Source organism: Castor canadensis, chromosome 2, assembly GCF_047511655.1.
Source record: "Castor canadensis chromosome 2, mCasCan1.hap1v2, whole genome shotgun sequence".
NCBI classification, from domain to species: domain Eukaryota; kingdom Metazoa; phylum Chordata; class Mammalia; order Rodentia; family Castoridae; genus Castor; species Castor canadensis.
Window position 1 is genome coordinate 135,092,932 of NC_133387.1, and position 20,805 is coordinate 135,113,736.

General features: G+C 37.8%; 1 protein-coding gene across 1 annotated transcript in view; it reads left to right on the plus strand.

Moving 5' to 3' along the window:
* Trim69 (tripartite motif containing 69) overlaps positions 1-20,805 on the plus strand; it is a 42,864-nt gene extending 22,059 nt beyond the window's left edge. The window contains exons 3-8 of the mRNA XM_074065866.1: positions 3,013-3,489; positions 4,707-4,802; positions 7,836-8,069; positions 8,850-8,872; positions 8,958-9,082; positions 19,026-20,805. Of these exons, the coding sequence (XP_073921967.1) occupies positions 3,013-3,489; positions 4,707-4,802; positions 7,836-8,069; positions 8,850-8,872; positions 8,958-9,082; positions 19,026-19,570 (1,500 nt within the window). The 3' untranslated portion in view covers positions 19,571-20,805. The remainder of the gene's footprint in view (positions 1-3,012; positions 3,490-4,706; positions 4,803-7,835; positions 8,070-8,849; positions 8,873-8,957; positions 9,083-19,025) is intronic.

The window sequence follows — 20,805 nt, forward strand, 5'->3', positions numbered from 1 at the left end:
GCCTTTAAATGCTTTCATCAAAAGCAGCCTGCATATACTTGTCCTTTAAAATCTTATTGAAAATCCTTTTAATAGGATTTTTGAAATCCTTTTCAAAATCCTATTAAAATTTTATAAAGTAGGGTTGGAGTTGTGGTTCAAGTGATAGAGCTCCTGCATATCCTACTATGTGCAAAGCCCTAAGTTCAAAGACCAGGACCACCCCCCCCCAATTTTTTTTTACAAAGTATATATAAAAATACTAAATCTGTAACTGATAGAACACAGGGAAGAGTAGACCAAACACGATGAGGAAAACAAGACAGAGATAGATAAATATAAATATATAAAATATGATTTTGTTTATATAAATATCAAACCAAGCAAAATGAAACAGTATATCATTTAGGCAAATGTGTTAAAATATAAAGTTGGAGATGAGGACAAAGTTCAGTGTAAAAGTGATGGCTTAGCATATGTGAGGTTCCAGAAAAGAAAAAAAACCCAAATTATGATGTTGGGAAATGATTAAGACAACATTTAAGACAGTAGTCATCTCAGGAATAGGAGGGGCATATAGGTGATATAAGAGAGTATGTAGAGACTTTCTGGGATGGCCAGCAAGGTTCTGTCTCTTTTCTTGACTGCTTACCTATTAATAATTCGGTAAGCTACACATTTAAAAATTTTTATTAGGATATATTCAATGTACAGGGGGAATTAATTGTGACCATTCTGATTAGGCTTATATTGTATGTTGGTTAGATCACCTCTACCATCTCTCCCCCTTGACCCCCTCCCTGCCCCACTAAAAGCAATTATAAGAGGTTTCTTTGTTCTATTTCATATAAGTATATGAAGTCCATCAACCATATATTCTCACCTTACTCTCCTTCATTCATCTCCCCCTCACTAGTACCCCCCCCATATACACTACCTATTTTCAGTCCTGTCTTTCATTATTAAACTACACATTTTTCTACTACTTTCTGTATTTGTGTTGGACTTATTATTTTTTTGGTGGTATCAGGGCTTGAACTCAGGGCCTCACACCCAGGCTGGCATTCTACCACTTGAGTCACTCCACCAGATATGTTGCACTTAAAAATAAAAAAGTTTAGCTGGGTACTGGTGACTCATGCCTGTAATCCTAGCTACTCGGGAGGGAGCAATCAGGACGATTGTGGTTCGAAACCAGCATGAGAAAATAGTTGTCAAGACCCTATCTTGAAAATACCCAACAGAAAAAAGGGCTGGAGGAGTAGCTCAAGTGGTAGAGCGCCTGCCTAACAAGTGTGGGGCTTTGAGTTCAAGCCCCAGTACCACCACACACACACACACACAAAGTTAAGGATTAATAGCTTTTGTTCAATAAAAGATATCATTAACAAAGTGAAAAGGTGACTTAGAGTAGAAAGAGATATTTGTAATACATGCATTTGATAAAGAATTCATATCTAGAATATATGAAGAATTTTTCTGTGAATAAACAAAAAGAAAACCCAACAATAAAATAGGTGCATTGAACATACATACCACAGAAGCGGGGCTGAAAATGGACAATAGACATAAAGAAGTGGGCTTCACATTTATCAGGCAAATGGAGATTAAAGCCACAGTGAAATACTATTGCACATTCATAGCTAAAATGAATATTCCTATACTGAGTGTTGAAAGGATATGGAACAACACTGGTAGTAGTGTTAAGTGATACAACCACTTAAAAAAAGTTTGGCAATACCTACTAACCTGAGTATATGCTAATTCTTTAATTTACCCCCAAGAGAAATATATCTCTATATATGTAGATATAGATATATATCTACATATATATCGATACATATCTATATATCAATTTCAAAGAACATGGACAAGGATGGTCTTAGCAACACTATTCCTAATAACTCCAAATTGGAAAGTACCCCAAAGTCTGTCAATAGTAGAATGGAGAAGTGAATTATGTTATATTCATATAATGGAATACTATATAGAAATTAGAATAAATGGATTACTACACATGATAGGGATAAATCTCAAAAATATAATGTTGAAAAGAAGCCAGGAACAGAAGAGTGCACATTTCATGACTGCATTTATATAAAATACAAAGCAGTCAGAAGAAAGATCCACCTTGGTGAGGGGAGGTGACTAGAAACAGGCATATGGGAGCTTCTTGGATGCTGGTAATATTCTATTTCTTATTTGGTATAATGGTTACAAGTGTGCTTATTTTGTGAAGTCAGTGAGCTATACACTTATGATTTTGCATTTTTCTGTATTGATATTTCTGTAATGTGTGTGTTTGCTGTGCTGGAGAATGAATCCAGGATTTTGCACGTTAGGCAAGTTCTCTACCACTGAGCTACATCCCTACAGCCCCACTTTTTTTTTTTTTTTTTTTTGGTGGCATGGGGGTTTAAACTCAGGGTCTCTCGCTTGCTAGACAGGTGCTCTACTGCTTGAGCCACATCTCCAGTTCTTTTTTCTTTTGAGACAGGGTCTTGATTTGTAGCTAGGCTAGCATCAAACTCAGGCTAGCTTCAGCCTCCCTAGTGCTAGGATTATAGACCTGCACTACTAATTCCCACTATAATATGTTTTTAAAGGAATGTGGGAGGGCCTGGATTGTTGATGGTATCATGTCACTGACTGAGGAATCTGACTGACTTTCCAATTCTTTGTACATGATTGCTAGGAAACAAAAATAAGGGTAATAACTAGTAGACCAGAAATTGAAAGTAAAATTTTCAGCTGATAAATGGGAAAGATAGATGAAGAGAAGGATGCTCAATAAAATACATTTCTTTGTTTGCAAACTCTTTCTTCCCCTGCTTTGCTTTCTCTCTTAAGTAGTACCATAAACTATGATATTAGAAAACATTAAATTTATTGGATCATTTTCAAAGGAGATATTCTGGTGCTTTTACTCTAGTTGCATCAATTCTCAGCTCCTTTAGGAATTGGAATGCTCCATGCTGGAGTGCTGAAACAGAACAAGAAAGAGAAACTCATTCAAGCTGTTCTTTTCCAAAGGTATCCTCCAGACCCTCCTCCAACATCGATCCAGACAACTATGTTGAAGTAAATGATTTGGCCATCCACATACCCTCTAAAGTGGTGATACAAGATATTACTATGGAGCTACACTGCTCACTGTGTAATGACTGGTTTCATGATCCACTGATGCTAAGCTGTGGCCACAACTTCTGCCAAGCCTGTATCCAAAACTTTTGGAAGTTGAAAGCAAAGGAAACATTTTGTCCTGAGTGTAAGAGGCTAAGTCAATATAGCAACTGTACATTCAACCTTGTGCTGGAGAAGCTGGTAGAGAAGATTAAGAAATTACACCTGCTCAAGGGCAATCCACAGTGTCCAGAGCATGGAGAGAATCTGAAACTGTTCAGCAAGCCAGATGGGAAATTGATCTGCTTCCAATGCAAGGATGCACGGTTGTCTATGGGGCAGTCTAAGGAGTTCCTGCAAATCACTGATGCTGTCCGTTTCTTTACGGTGTGTGTGCCCTGGGCCTTGAGCAATCCCTTAGGAAAGCTAGAAAAATCTTTTGTAGGTCTTCTTCTCTCTTCCATTCTCACCCCTTTATTCAAGTAGTGATGGCAGTTGGTGGAGTGGCTTAATCAGTTAGGCCCTAGCAAATGTTAGGCCCTGAGTTCAAACCCTAGTGCCGCTAAAAAACACCCAAACCAAATAATGACAAATCTCAGAGTGCTCAGAAAGACAACATGTTTTACAAAGTTCTTTCTCTACAGGTGCTGCTTTTAGGAAAGGAGCAGTGAGGAGCTCTGGCCAACTCCTTCAACCACATCCGTAGACTACGGATGTGTAAAGTATTGCTCTTGTTATAAAAGTCTCAAAATTTGGTCAGGTTTAAAATGAATGTAATGACAGAAACAATATGAGATAGTTCACTTTGAGAGCTAAATTTTATCACATTTGTAATGTGAATTTGTAATTCATAAGCGTTTAGAATTTCTGAGGACTGGAAAAAGCTGAAGTCAGGGAATGTGCGATGAAGGAAAGAGATAGGACTTGAGCTAGGATATCATTTGGACTTGGATAGGCAGTAGAAAGAAAACAAGTGAGAAAAGCATAAGTAAAAGTATACATGGTGAGAACTGTATCTAGTGTGAAAATACATAGAGTTCCATGACATTCTTCAAATCCTATAGCTAGCTAATCAGAGATCAAACTAAGTTTTTCTGCTGTTTATAACTTTATCCACATTCTTTTTTTGTTTTTTCAGCACTGAGGTTTGAATTCAGGGCCTCACACTTGCTAGGCTAGGCAGGTGTTCTTACTGCTTAAGCCACTCCGCCAGCCTTTGTTTTTTGTGTGTGATCAAATTTTTCAAGATAGGGTCTTGAAAACTATTTACCCAGGGCTGGCTTTGAACTGAGATCCTCCTGATCTCTGCCTCTTGAGTAGCTAGGATTACAGACTGAGTCATCGGCATCTGGCCTATCCATGTTCTTTATTTGCTATTTATTGTAGAGCTGGGGATTGAGTCCAGGGTTTCATGCATGCTAGGCAAGTGCTCTGCCATTGACCTACATTCCCAGCCCTATTCACAATCTTGAAATAGACAGGAACTATGATACAAAGGAAAGCAAAGATTTTGACAGCAAGAACTTAATTTTTCTCTGGGGCTTTTATGTCCTTCATGGTCTTTAAAATCTCCCAAGTTGGTGAATTCTATTTGGTATTCCTAGGAGGAGCTTGCCATTCATCAGGGTCAACTGGAGTCTACCCTGAAGGAACTTCAGTCTCTGAAAAACATGCAGAAGGATGTAATTGCTGATTCCAAGGTGAGGAGAATGATAGAGGGGTTATAGGATAGAAGTAGAATCATCCTGCTTGTGACTTCAGCCACATAGGTGCAAAGGGGCCTATAAATACATTATCAATACACTAAATGGCACTTGGGCTATAGAAGTAGAAAACTAACACTGTAGGGTGGAAAGATAAATGTTGGTAGAATAGATTCCCAATAGTTGACAAACAAGAGAGATTGGCTTTTCTCCTAATATATTAATCCTTTTTTTTGTTTTGGCTGTAGTGGGAGGTTGAACTTGGGGTCTTATGCTTGCTAGGCAGGTGTTCTACTGCTTGAGCCACACTACCAGCCCTATTTATTTATTTGTGGTACTGGGTTTGGACTTAGGGCCTCATGCTTTGTTGGCAGGTGCCAAGCACTTGAGCCATGCCCCCAGCCCTGATGGTTCACTTTATCTATGGCAAAATAAGAGATTTACCAGAAACACTCACTAAATATTGCTATGTCCAAAGAAGTACTTTTCTTTCCTCTGGGTTTATAACCAGGCACCTGTGGACCAAGATTTCTCAAGCTGCATGCTTTTCTCATCTGATTTGATCTTTCTTAGCTTCCCCCAAACTAAATAAAATATACTTTCAACTCCACAGGAACTCTAGAACAACATTAACAGCTGAGAGATTTGTCAAATCAGTACCTAGGTTGGAGGGCTAAATTAGAAGTTCTGTTTCTTCATTAACTGTTCTATGCAAGAGAACCTTCTCTGACATTGGTCACCTGTAAAAAGAAATATATAGGCTTAGAGATAAGGGCAAAATAGTTTCTGCTGGGTATTGAGGGGGGGGGAGTGGGAGGGGGCGGAGTGGGTGGTAAGGGAGGGGGTGGGGGCAGGGGGGAGAAATGAACCAAGCCTTGTATGCACATATGAATAATAAAAGAAAAATGAAAAAAAAAAGAAAAGTCGGAGTAGCAACAAAATAAATGGCAGACACAATAAAGTGAATAAACACATTTTAAAAGTTAAAAAAAAAAAAAGAAATATATAGGCTTAGGAAAAGAAGGATGGATGGAAGTAATGATGTCTCCAGAGAATTTTATTCTTATTATAAGAGTTCCTAGACTAGCTATTAGAGTCAATATTCATTCAAAAAAAATTTATTGAGTTGGTCAGACATTACACTAGATTCTGAAGGAGGGAGACAGATACTAAATAATCTTGTTAATAATAAAATAACTACTGTGATTAGTACTTAAATGAAAATATAGGGCATGGTAAAAGCATATGGATAAGCTGATCTAGACTGAGGGCAAAGTATGCTCTGAAATCAGCCATTTATTAAAATTGAGAACTGAAGGATAAGTAACTTAAGCAAGAGATCTGGGTGAGGGGACTATGAAAGAAGGGGCCTGGAGAAGAATGCTCTAGGAAGAAGGAAAGAGTACATGGAAAAGTCCTGAGATAGGAAGTTAGTTGCTGTGTTAAACAGAAAAAATGCCAACAAAGCTGGAACATGCTAAGCAAGATTATATTGAAGAGGCAGATATGTCCTAATCATGTAAGCCCTCATGTAGATACTATTAAGCATTTTGAAGTTTATCCTGTGAATAGTGAGAAATAAAGGACATGGTTTCATCTCATTTTGAAGTATCTCTTGGCAGCTGTGTGGAGACTGGGTTGGAAAGAGTGATGACAAAGACAATGATTAGAAGACTACTGCAGTGGTCCCAAGCACTGGCTTGGACTAGAGAAACAGTGGACATGCAGAAAAATAAATAGCCTGAGTATATTACTTGGAGATAGAAGTTATCTAGAGGGGTGAGTGGCGCTATCAAATAGATAGTTAATTTTAGGAATCTGGAGCTCAGAAGTTGGTCTAGGCTGGAGATAAGTTGCCACAATTAGATGATATTTAAAGCCGTGGGGTAGAAGGATATTGCCTAGAAAGAAAATGTAGAAAGGAATGTAGGACAGAATATCATGTGATTATAATATTGAGAGCTTGGTTAGAGGAAGTGAAACCAATAAATAACAATTGAGAGGCTGAGGCATAGCTCAAGTGGAGAGCACTTGCCTAGCAAGTGCAAGGCCATGGGTTCAATTCTTAGTACTGCAAAAAACATATGAAAATTAGTGATGAGAGAGGTGAAAGGGAAACTGGAAAAGTTTGAGCTATAGAAGAGAGGGAGTTAAGCTATTTTAAGAATGCAAGTAATAATGATGGACCATAGAATCCAAGCTGGATAATAGTGGACATGAAGGTCTGACAGAGTGGCTCAAGTGGTAGCAAGCATGAGACCCTGAGTTCAGACTCCAGTACCACCAAATAAATAAATAAACAAATAGGGGACATGAAGGTAGAAGTTTATGAATGGAAATGGAGGGCTCAATTACCATAAAGTTTCAATGAGACCCAATAATTGTTGCAACAGGGATACCTGAGTAGGTGAGCTTGAAGCATAAAAAGTTGTTTTGCACTACTGGGAATAATAAAATCCTAGTGTGACTGAGTGGAAAAAAAGCTGTAAATTCTTAGAAATGGAGAGGATGAGGAACTGAGAAGCTAGGATATCAGATGGTTCACCTGTGAGGAGATTATGGCCACCTGCGAAAAGAGCTATAAGTGTAGTAGTTACCAATTTCAGTGCTTTAGACATTGCACATATCCTCTTTCTTTAATATTGTCTTGGCAGCAGGACTGGCATCCCTCAGTTCTGATTTCTAGATAAGGACAGTTCTCCCAACCTCCTTCTGGCTCTAGTGTAACAGCACCATTTGGTAGATACTGGCTTATCAATCTAGGAAAGTATTTATCATTCTCGAGTGATTAGCTCTACAGTACTATCTAATGAATCATTGGTTACTATACCAGTACTGAAACAAGAACATAGAAACCACTTTTGACTATTTCATGCTGAGTTATTAAGCTAGCTAGGAAAGAAGGAATAAGTCTCCTAAGGGGCCATTTGTATGGTATTTCCCAAGGTGTGTTAATGTTGGTGGTATGGGTCCCCATCCCCAAATGCTAGTCTCAGTAATGACCATGGTAATGCTCATGGAGGTTTCCAGGAAAACAAGGTACATCTGCAGCAACACATTTCCCTGGAGTTTCTAAAGCTGCATCAGTTCCTGCACAGCAAAGAAAAGGACATTCTAAATGACCTCCAGGAAGAGGGGAAAGCCTTGAGTGAGGAGATGGAGCTGAATCTGAACCAGCTTCAGGAGCAGTGTCTCCTTGCCAAAGACATGTTGGAGAGCATTCAGACACGGATGGAACAGCAAAACTCCTTCGACTTCCTGAAAGTGAGATTCCACACCAACAAGATTATGCACACACTTAGATGGGGGAAGAGGGCTGGGAGGGATGTAGCAGTGGTTTTTCACCACTAGGGGAAAGCAAAACAGACAAAACTTCAGTGCTTTTTTTTGTTAAGGCTTTGAGCTCAGGGCTTTGCACTCTGCCATCTGAGCCACATCTCCAGCCCTGGGAAACATAGGTGGCTACACAGCAGAAAGTTTACTTTCATCCTCCTAGAAAATGAGATAACAAACCCCATTAATAACACTAGGTATTAATAATTTCAGAATTTTCTATAAAGAACTTTAAAGCTTTATTTCTCAAAAAATATGAAATTTTCAGCCTGTGTTGAATTTTTGGCTCTTTGGAAATCATAAATTGATGTATTCAAAAAGCTATGCTGCCTGAAGTTTCCCCTCTAAAGTTATATTGGTTATTACCTCAGTACTTAAAATTATCCAGAGTAAGAAAAAGTGACCTTGGGACTGGAATATCTATTGTTTTTCTTCTGAGACTACTTAGAAATATGAGTAAAACAAAGCTTAACCTTAATTATTGTCTTACTGGCTTCTCTCTTATTCCCTATAAAAGGGAATTCTAGTACAGCAGAGCAAGGCAAAGCCAGTTTATCTTGGATTAGATTGGGGATGCAGATCAGAAAAAGCATATGGAAGATGAAAAAAGTTGTTGGGGATCAAATTCTGGTGCTACTCAGAATCACTGGAGAAGGTTTTGGAGTTGGTGAACAGGCATCTGACTTCTCTATTTCTCTTTTCCTCTTTTAGGACATCAACAATTTTTTGGACAGGTAAGTGCTTCCCTATAGTATTTTTCATACCCTTCCTTCAGTCACTGGAGGCTATCTAAGAATAAATGTTTTATGTCCCCTGCAGCTTGGAACAAGGAATGAGGGCACTGACACCCAGACAGCTTATCTCCAGAAAGCTGAACCTAGGCCAGTTCAAAGGACCCATCCAGTACATGGCATGGAGGGAAATGCAGTCCACTCTCTCTCCAGGTACCAGTGAGGAGGACCTGTTGGTTCCTAGGGCTCTCATCTATGTTTCATCTGTGAGTCCTCCTCTCGAACCTTTAGAGTCTGTGTTAGGAGGAAGGTTGGAGTTTCGCCAAAAGGAGGCTAGTTAGTATGATTGAATTTCTTTTGTTACTACTGTCTAAGAATGTATGACTTTGAGGACTGGAGAAGTGGCTCATGCAGTAGAGTGTTTGCTTTGTAAGCATGAAGACCTGAGTTCAAACTCTAGTTCCCACCAAAAAAAAAGAATATGTGACTTTGGGACTGGGGGCGTGGCTCAAGTGGTAGAGAACCTACTTGCATAGCAATCACAAAGCCCTGGGTTCAAATCCCAGTACTGCCAAAAAATATATATGACTTTGGTAAATATATGAGTCTGATATTAGAATCACTTAGCCTATGATTTTGTTTGATATATCAAATGTGGCAACAGCCAACACTTTATAGTGTTTTGCTAAACCAGCAATATGAATCTCTGGAGTTTCTCTGTTATGAAGAAGATTTCTCTCTCTCTCTCTCTCTCTCTCTCTCTCTCTCTCTCTCTCTGTCATTTTTTTCTATACTAGGGCTTGAAGCCAGAGTCTCCAGCTTGCCTGCTATGCAGGCACTCTACCACTTCAGCTATGTCCCCAGCTCATAAGGTTTCTGTTCATACTCTGTACATATATAGGGTCTTTACAGGTCTAGTGCTCAATGTTCATAATATAGAGTATAATATCTTAGATGATTGTTCAGAGATCTTCCACACTTCTTAAAAAAACTGATAATTTCAATAAATAACAAGGACACTAAAGTTTTTGTGTTCCTGCAGATATCAGAGGACTAAGAAGGACAAAAGAAACAAATGGCACTTTAAGAACATTAAATAATATTCTAAATAAAAATCTTTATAGAGACAAAATTTTAAATAAGGTTTTTATAGAGTTCATATGGAATCATTACTACTATTATTTGTAGTTACTGATGTTATTAAAATCACAAATCTATCCCTATTAACAATTTTTCTAGGTAATTGACAGTGAAAAAAATAAACTTCACTGAAGTATAACAGTAAAATTCACAGATTTTACTTGTATTTTCACCCAGTTTACAGTTTGATGAGATTTTGTTTCTTATTGCTTTTGTTGTTGTTTGTCCTGAGGGTTAAACTCAGGGTCTTGTGCTTGCTAGGCAGGTGCATTACCACTCGAGTCACCCCACTAGCCCCAATTTGATGAGTTTTGACGAACATATGTACTTATGTAAGTATCTCCATATTTGTATAGGCAATTTCTATCCCCCCAAAGTTTCCACATGCTCCTTTGCAATCAATTTCTTCTTTATACCCCTTACCTCCTGACACTCATTGATCTGCTTTATTTCACCTTAGATGTATCTTCAAAATTTTCATTCAAGTAAAATCATACATTATAGTCTTTTGTGGCTGGCATGTTGCACTTAGCATAATGCTTTCTGAGATTTACCTAACTAGTTTCATGCATCAATAACCATGCTTTGTAGATACATCACAATTGCCTTATTCATTCACCAACTGATAGACATTTGGGTAGTTTCCAGTTTTTGGCTATTATGAATAAAGTTGTATGAATATCTGTTTACAAATATTTGTGTTTTACCTTCTTTGGGGCAAATACCTAGTAGTAGGATTGAGAGTGTATGTTAAATGTGTATTTAATTTTATAAGAAACTACCAGCCTTTTTTGTCCCCTCAAGTGGTGGTACCTGTTCACATCCCCTGCCCTGACATTCTTAATAAATGTTGTCACTCTTAAATTTTAACTATTTAATATGAAGTATCTCATTGTGGTTTTAATTTGTATAACCCCAATGTCCAATCCTATTGAGCATATTTTCATATGCTTCTTTGCCATTCATATATGTTTTTAGTAAAGTGTGTTCATTCTTTTGCCCACATTTTTATTGGATTGTTTTAATGTTAAGTTGTAAAGGAATAAATTAGTTATTGAAAAATATTTTTTCTCAACTGGAGGTGTGGCTCAAGTGGTAGAGCAGCTGCTTTATAAGTGTGAAGCCTTCAGTTTAAACCCCAGTCTCACCAAAAAACAAAACAAAACAAAACAAAAAACAAAATATTTTTTCTTACTCTATGGCTTGCCTTTTTCTTTCTTTCCTCCTTTCCTTTCCTTTCTTTCTTTTCTTTTCTTTTTTTTTTTTTTTTTAGACAGGGTCTCCCTATATAGTCCAGGCTGGCCTTGAACTCACGATCCTCCTTCAGCCTCCTGAGTACTGGGATTAAAGGAATGAGCCAACATGCCTGTTCCCCACATCCCCCCCACCCCGCCACCCCACTTTCCTAACAGTATTTCAAGGAACAAAAGTTTAAAAAAGATTTTTTTTGTGAGATTGAGGTTTGAACTCAGGGCTTTACACTTGCAAAGAAGGCATGCTATTGCTTGAGCAACACCTCCAGCCTGTTTTTGCTCTGATTAATTTGGAGATGAGGTCTCACAAACTATTTGCCCAGGTTGGCCTCAAAATGCAATCCTCCCAATCTCAGCTGCCTATGTAGCTAGGATTACAGGAGTGAGCCACCAGTGCCTGGCTAAAAGTTTTTAATTTTGATGAAGTCTTGTTTACTAATTAAGTCACCGAAAGGTCATAACAATTCTAAACATCCTTTATGTATTTTGAAGCTCTAAGTATATCAGATAAATACATTCTTAGGATTACTATGATCTTTTGGTGACTCAGTCTCATTATAATGATAAAATGCCTGACTTTGTTCCCATTAATATTTCTTTTTCTGAAGCCTATTTTATGCAATATCAATATCACCCTCTGGTTTTTTTTCCTTTTTTTTTTTTTTTGCGGTACTGCGGTTTGAACTCAGGGCCTCATACTTGCTAGGCAGGTGTTCTACCAGCCCTGTTTTGTACTAAGTATTTTCCAGCTAGGGTCTCAACTATTTGCCTGTGCTGGCCTTGAACCAGGATCCTCTTGATCTCAGTTTCCCAAATACATAGGATTACATGCTTGATCTACCTGGCTAGGGGCTACTTTTATAATTTGCTTCTTGTTACTTCTACTGGTTTGATTATGCTAGGGCTTGGTGTGATTTCTTTTTAAGATACTATATTTTTAATATATTTATTGAGATTTTTTTTTCTCCCAGTACTGGGGATTGAACCTAGGGCCTCACACATGCTAGGCAAACACTCGATTGCTTCAGCCATGCCTCTAGCCCTTTTGTTTGAGATAGGGTATTATACCTTTACCTGGGCCAACCTCAAATTGGCAATCTCCCTGATTCAGCCTCTCAAGTAGCTGGGATTACAGACATATGCCACCACACCTGCTTTACTGAACTTCTTAAATGTACCTGCTTCACTGAACTTCTTAAATGTATGGATTTATAGTTTTCATCAAATTTGGAAAAATGCCCACTAGTAAACTCCTGGGCTCAAGCTATCTTTCTGCTTCAGCCTCTCCAGGTAGCTGGTACTACAGGCATACAACATTTTACCCAACTTCTTCAATTTTTTTTCTTTTCTTTTCATCCTTCTTTTTTTTTTTCCCTTTTTCTTTTATTATTCATATGTGCATACAAGGCTTGGTTCATTTCTCCCCACTACCCCCACCCCCTCCCTTACCACCCACTCCGCCCCCTCCCTCTCCCCCCCTCAATTGCCCTTATTTCTAATTTTGTTGTAGAGAGAGTATAAGCAATAATAGGAAGGAACAAGGGTTTTTGCTGGTTGAGATAAGGATAGCTATACAGGGCATTGACTCACATTGATTTCCTGTGCATGTGTGTTACCTTCTAGGTTAAATCTTCTTGAACTAACCTTTTCTCTAGTACCTGTTCGCCTTTTCCTATTGGCCTCAGTTGCTTTTAAGGTATCTGCTTTAGTTTCTCTGCGTTGAGGGCAACAAATGCTAGCTAATTTTTTAGGTGTCTTACCTATCCTCACCCCTCCCTTGTGTGCTCTCGCTTTTATCATGTGCTCATAGTCCAATCCCCTTGTTGTGTTTGCCCTTGATCTAATGTCCACATATGAGGGAGAACATACGATTTTTGGTCTTTTGGGCCAGGCTAACCTCACTCAGAATGATGTTCTCCAATTCCATCCATTCCAATTTTTTTTCTTTACCACCCTTTTTTTTCCCATGTGTGATTCTAATTTTTCATGTTAGATAATTTAATATTGTCAAATTGTCTCATGTCACAGATGCTTATTATTTTTTAGGCTTTCTCATATTTCATTTTGAATAGCTGCTTTTGCTATTCAAGTTCTTTCATCCTTCTGTATATCTAGACTTCAGTTAATACTGCTCAAGACATTTTCAATTCATATACATGTCACTGCACTTCTAGGAGTTTCATTTGGGTCTTTTTATTTTTATTTATTTATTTTGGAGATAGGGTCTAGCTATATAACCCAAGCTGACCTTGAACTAATGATCCTCCTGCCTCAGCCTCCCAAGTGCTGGAATTATAGGCCTATACCACTGTACCCAGATTTCTTTGGGGTCTTTTTATACCTTCAATTTCTCTCCTCACTGTGTTCATGCTTTCCTTTACATTCACAAGCAAATAGAACTTATTTATAAATATTTTAATGTCCTGGTCTGTAATTCTGTCATTGCTACCAACTCTGAGCCTATTTTATTAACTTATTCTTTTAAAACATTTTTTTGGCAGCACTGATGTTTGAACCCAGGACCTCTTGCTTAGGCAGGCACTCTACCACTTGAGCCATGCCCCAGCTCATGGGCCTGACTTAACTGCTTGATTTTTCTCTTGACTGTGGATCATGTTTTCCTGCTGCTTTGCATGACCAATAATTATCTTTTCTTTCCAACAGGGTTTATGTTTTTAGAACACTTTTAGATTTTTAAATTTTTTAAATTTTATTTTATTATTTTTTCAAATTATATTATTGTTGTACTGGGAATATACTGTGCCATTTACAAAAATTCTTACAATATAGCAGAGTTGAATTCACCCCTTCCATCATTCTCCTTTATTCCCCCAGATTTTTAAATTTTACAGAAAAAAACTGAGTAGTACAAAGAGTCCTTAAATACTTTTTCCCTCCCTTAGTCCATATTAATATCTTAAATTTAATATATATTTGTTACAACTAATGAACCAATGAAGCAAGGGGAGTGGGGGGGAGAGAGAGGGGGCGGGGGCAGGTGGGAGAGAGATGGCCCAAACAATGAATAAATAACCCCCCAAAAAAGAAAACAAAAACAACAACAAAAAACTAATGAACCAAAATAGATACATTATTAACTAAAGTTCATAGTTTCTTTAAATTTCCTTAGTTTTTATCTGTCACTTTTTTGTCCCAAGATCTCATCTAAGATGCCATATTTCCCTTAGTTGTCATGTTTGTTTTTTTCTTTCTTTTTTTTTTTTGAGATACTGGGGTTTGAACTCAGGGCCTACACCTTGAGCAACAACTCCATCAGCCTTTTTTTGTGAAGGGTCTTCTTGAGATAGGATCTTGCAAACTACTTACCTGGGGCTGGCTTCAAACCTCAATCCTTCTGACCTCTGCCTCCTGAGTAGCCAAGATTACAGGTATGAGCCACCAGTACCTGGCACTTTTTCTTTTCTTTCTTTCTTTCTTTTTTTTTTTGATGGGATGGGGTTTGAACTCAGGACCTCACGCTAGCAAAGCAGGTGCTCTGTCACTCAAGCCACACCTTGAGTCCATTTTGCTCCTGTTATTTTGGAGATGAAATCTCATAAACTATTTGCCCGGGTTGGCTTCGAACCTTGATCTTCCTGATCTCAGCCTCCCAAGAAGCTAGGCTTATAGGTGTGAGCCACTGGTGCCTGGCCAGTTGTCATGTTTCTTTAGGCTCTGGGCAGTGACAGTTTCTTAGACTTCCCTTGTTTCTGATGACTTTTGACAGTTTTAGGAGTACTGGTCATACATTAGAAGGAGCTTGCACTATTGCATTTGTTTGATGTTTTTTTCATGATAAGGCTTATGAGTTATTGAGAGGGAAGACTATAGCACTAAATTGTCATTTTAATTATGTAGTATCAAGTGTATATACTTGTCAACATGGTTTATGACTGTTGATGTTGGCTTGAATTATCTGCCTCGAGCATTTGCCAGCTTTCTCCATGGTAAAGTTATCATTTTTTCTTCTTCCATACTGTTCACCATGGAAGGCAGTCATTAACTACAGCCCACGCTTAAGGAGTGAATAGTGGTGCTCTCCCCTCCTTGAAGGTGAAGTATCTACGTAAATCATTAGGAATTCTGCTGCATGAGAAATTTGTCTCTTTTGGCTGCTTTGGATGCCAAATGTAATGAATTTTACATTGCTGGATTTTGTTATAGTTCTTTAAGTTCTATTGGCCTTACCTCTGACATGCAGTTAAGTTATGTGAAATCATTTCATTCTTCTTAAGGTTTCACTTAAACTTTGTCAGTGGTTCAAGAACAGTCTTTAATCTAAGGCTAATTCAGCCCATTTTCTAAAGTAATTCCCTTCTGAATACCCTATCTTTTCTGAATACATTTTCCCATTATAGTTTACAAGACTGAGAACTACTCCCAGCTGGGTGTGGTCCCAGCACTCAGGAGGCTGAGGCAGGATAATTGTGAGTTTGAGGTCAACCTCAGTTATGTAGTGAGACCCTGTCTCAAAAAACAAACAAAAAAACTCAACTTATTCTGACTGTGACTGCTCAAGATATTGTTCAGCCTACTGATTTTGAGAGTCTCCCGGTCCCTAGTCTTGAGTTTCACTGAATGCAAGTGCAGATCAGTACTTATCCACATCCTTGAGGGACCCTGTAAATCTCTGCACCACTCCCTTCTCTATGTTGTTCTGCCCAAAATATTCTAGCTGCCTCAATATCACATAGTGCTTTCCTTCCTTTATGTTTTGCCCTGTAAACCAAAACCTCATTTGTAGCAATCTTTTAAAGTGCAAACTGAATTTCATTTTTGCAACAATTTTTCATCTAAGAAAATCAAATGGGACTTATTTAATACATTGATACACAATAACTATTTTTATTAATAATGTATTATTCATCCATATGCTCTCCCCCTATACAGAGTGGGGAATTTTTCCCCCTGTGGTAACAGTGGTCAGTCAGACCTTGGTAAACTACACTCCATACCTTCATACATTTTTTTTTTTAAATTTTACAATGCTGGGGATCCAACCCAGCACTTTGCACATTCTAGGCAAGAACTCTACCACTGAACTATACCCACAGCCCTTACTCCATACTTCTTATTTCTAGGTCTTTACTCATTCTGCAGGTTTGTATTTTCTCAATTTCTGTCAGACTTACAAATAAGGTTGTTGCTTTAGGGCAGTAGCTGGTATTCCCCCTCTCTCTGCCCCCATAAAGGGCCAGATAGTAAGTATTTTAGGATTTTCTGGTATTTGGTACAACTACTTAATTCTCATTGTAGTGAATAAAGAAGCTATAGACAGATTTAGCCTTGTGGCTATGCTTTGCCAATTCTGACTTGAGGAAACATTCAACTTTAGATATTTTAGTTTTGGGTGTATCCATACCATATTACTAAAATTTACTCATTCATTCAATATACTCTTATGGAGGACCTACTGTGTGTTAGGTTCTAAGTTGGGCTTCAAGGACACAGAAATAAAAGATGTAATTTCTGTTTCAATTGAAGGCAAGTTAGAAGACCAATTTAGATTCTGAAGTAGTCATCTAAGTGAAAAATTAAGATATTAAGAGAGCTGGGTGAAGAAGGGCAAATATGGTGAAAGTACTATGTATTCATGTATGAAAATAGAACAATTAGACCTGTTGAAACTATTTTAAGAAGAGGGGAGAAGAGATAAAAGAGAAAGATGGAGGTGGTAAATCTAATATATATATCATAAGTACTTTTGTAAATAAGTGTATAAACAGTGAAGGATAGGTGAATGTTCTATTTTAATAGAATGGCCACAGAAAATGACCCTTCTCTCTACATTTTATTGTGGAAATTTCCAAACACACAGAAAAGTTTAAAGAACTTTACAATGAATACCCCTTTCCCTACCTATGATACTTATGAGAGATTCTATCATTAAAATTTTATTGAGTTTGTGGCCAGGCATGGTGGCTCAAGCTGGATGTGATAGTGCATGCCTGTCATCTCAGCTAGGTAGGGAAGCACAAATAGGATCACAATTCAGGTTGGCTTGGGCGTAAAGTGAGACCCTACCTCAAAAATAACCAAGGAACGTTTGCTGCTGGCTCACACCTATAATCCTAATGACTGGGGAGGCTGAGATCAGAAGTTTTAAAGTTCAAGGCCAACTTAAGCAAATAGTTCATAAGACCCTGTCTCCAAAATAACCAGAGTAAAAAATGGACTGGAAATGTATATGTGCTCATGATGTGAACACATAATTATTATGTTTTCTTTATAAAATTTCATAACAAAATCCAATTATCTCATACCTAGTATTGTGTCATATTTTTACTGGCCTGCTTCCATTTTTCTTAAGAAAAAAAAAAAGCCTTTTTTTGGTGATACTGGGGTCTGGACTGAGGTACTCTACTACTAGAGCCATGCCCCAGCCTCCCCAATTTTTTTTTAGACCATGTCTTGCTATGTTGTTCAAAATGACTACTAGCTTGTGATCCTTCTGCCTCAGCCTTATGAACCCAAGTAGCTAGGATTGTAGGCATTGTGTTACTGTGCCTGGTAATTTAAAATTTTTCAATTGACATGATATCAATTATGGGGCACAATATTACCCAATACATGTATACAATGTATAATGATCAAATCAGGGTAATTAGCATTTCCATCTCCTCACACATGTATCACTTCTACGTGTTAGAAACCTTAAAACTCTTTTCTTCTCATTATTTGGAAATACATAATAAGGACTGGGATGTAACTCAGTGGTAGAGTGCTTGCTAGCATGTGTAGTACCCTGGATTCTATCAGCAGTACTGCAAAAAAGAGGTAGATTATAGTTACCTTACTGTGCTATAAAACACTAAGACACATTCCTCCTATTTAACTGTACTTTGGTACCCATTATCCAACCTCTCTCCACTCCTTTTCCTCCCTACCATCCCTAGTCTATACTAGTCTATAGTGATTACTATTCTACTCTACTTCTATGACATCAACTTTTTTTAAACTTCTACACATTTTTAAAATCTCAACCTGTCATGGAGTGATATTTTTGCAGAATATAATATAAATTATGTGGAAATGTGAACTTAAAAATCACTAGAAAAGTACAAGTCCAATTTTGTAATTATTAGAGTCCACTGACATCAAATTACTCTGTCAGACTGCTAGAAAGTTTCTAAAATCTTACTCTCAGTTTCTCTATTATCTTGTTCCAGGCTGGAAACCACACAGTTTGTTTACCACATTCTTAGTAGTAGTGGCATAAACCACTCAAATGTCTCCTTATCTGTTAAACCAAGTGTAAAAATGTCTCATCACCCACCTCTAAACTCACTCTTACCTGTCTCTAACAGGCAAGCTCTTACCTTCTCCCCCACATAAGCAATTGTATTTAACCTACTCTTTTTTCCTTCTGTTTACTGGAAGCATTGAAATACCTATCATGTACGTTGTATCACAACCAAAATACTTATTCTCCTTAGAAAGATTTCCTAAGGCAACCTTATTTAATTTTTACCCCTTTGTCATTTGTACTTTTAAATATTTATCAGTACATTATTTACATTATTTATATTATTTCCTTTAGTAAAGCATAAATTACTTGAGTAAAACCTGATTTTTACCCTAAATATAAAAATGTCTAGAAATAGTAACATGAATACCTAAACAACAAAAAGTATGTAAGAAATTGCTTGCCTAAGAATTTGTGTGTGGAAAGCTAATGTCTATGTAAATACTGTCTTTTACTATGGGAATTTGCATTCACCTTCTTTTTCTACTCCCTACTGTCTGTTCTTTTTTTCAACTAGGCCTGTCTGCATTAACTCTGGACCCTAAAACAGCTCACCCAAATCTGGTGCTATCCAAAGCCCGGACCAGTGTGTGGCACGGTGACGTTAAGCAGGTAATGCCTGATGATCCAGAGAGGTTTGACTCAAGTGTGGCTGTATTGGCCTCAAAAGGCTTCACATCTGGAAAGTGGTACTGGGAAGTAGAAGTAGCAAAGAAGACAAAATGGACAGTTGGAATCGCCAAAGAATCCATTCCTCGGAAGGGTAGCTGTCCTCTAACTCCTGAGCAAGGATTCTGGCTTTTAAGACTAAGGAACCAAACTGATCTAAAGGCACTGGATTTGCCTTCTTGCAGTGTGAAACTTACTGATAAACTCAATAAGGTGGGCATATACTTGGATTATGAGGGAGGGCAGGTGTCCTTCTACAATGCCAAAACCATGGCCCACATTTATACCTTCAGTAGCATTTTCATGGAGAAACTTTATCCCTACTTCTGTCCCTGTCTTAATGATGGTGGAGAGAATAAAGAACCATTGCACATCTTACATCCCAATAATTAGTCACCCTATTGTATAAATTCAGAGTGCTATTAAAGGAGTACTGAAATAGTTTACCAGTCTCACTGGATTGTCTTTCCAATTTATGGGGAACTCTGAAATAGTGAAAATAGGATTCACAAGTGGAGTTCCATCTCAGCGTCTTAAATAGATTTCACTGGAGCTTTTCAAGATGACATTCTACTTCTCTGGGGTAGTCTGTGTCACAGGAGTCACTCTTGTGAGAGTGACCACAATGCTGTTGTTACTGGAGCACACTTCAATTGAGTTTGTAATACTTGGGAGCCCTTTTTAAATATGCCCAGAAATAATATCATGCTAGCACTTTTTGTAGCATAATGACTCTAAGTGGATGAATTTTTCATATGGACACTCTTATTCCTATTTTATTTTTTTCTCAGTTTTTTATTTAGTACTGGAGTTTGAATTCAGGGCTTTGCACTTGCTAGGCAAGCACTTTACTACTTGAGCCACTCTGCCAGCCCTCTTTTCAGTTTTTGAGACAGGGTCTTACTATGTAGCCCAGTCCTTGAACTCAAAATTCTACAGCTTCAGCCTCTCAAATGCTGAATTACAGGCATACCCTAATAACCAGTTTTTAAATTTTCTTCTGATATAAATTTTCATCTAATTTTTTTTTTTTTTGTGGTACTAGGGTTTGAACTCTGGACCTCACACTTGCTAGGCAGGCACTCTTCCACTTGAGCCACTCTGCTCAAATCCTTTTTTATGATGGGTATTTTTGAGTTAGGGTCTCGAGAACTATTTGCCCAGGGCTGGCTTTGAACCACATCCTGCTGATCAATGCCTTCTGAGTAGCTAGGATTAACGCTGTGAGTCACCAGCACCCGGCCTAATCTAATTTCTTTTCTAGATCTTCATGCTCTCATTGAAATAATTTTCTCTACACACTTAAAGAAAAAAATAGGAAATGGTCAGAACTAGTTTAGAAGCTTGTGAATTCCTTCAACATACTTGTAGTCTAAAAATCTCTGACCCTTTTTCTTTCTCAGTCCTTTTCTCTTGATTATCTGTGAGGGGCAATTGTTTTTCTATATTCAAATATTTTAAAATATTTCCACATACTTTAGACTGTGTTCTTGCTTATCAGTCCCTCCTATAATTTAAATAGCAGTATTTGTCATCTTGCTCTCTAATATGCTTATGCTCCAGCTGGTTATTTCCTTCTAAGCCCAAAGTTATTAACATCATTAATCTCAGCAGTACTCTTGATGAAA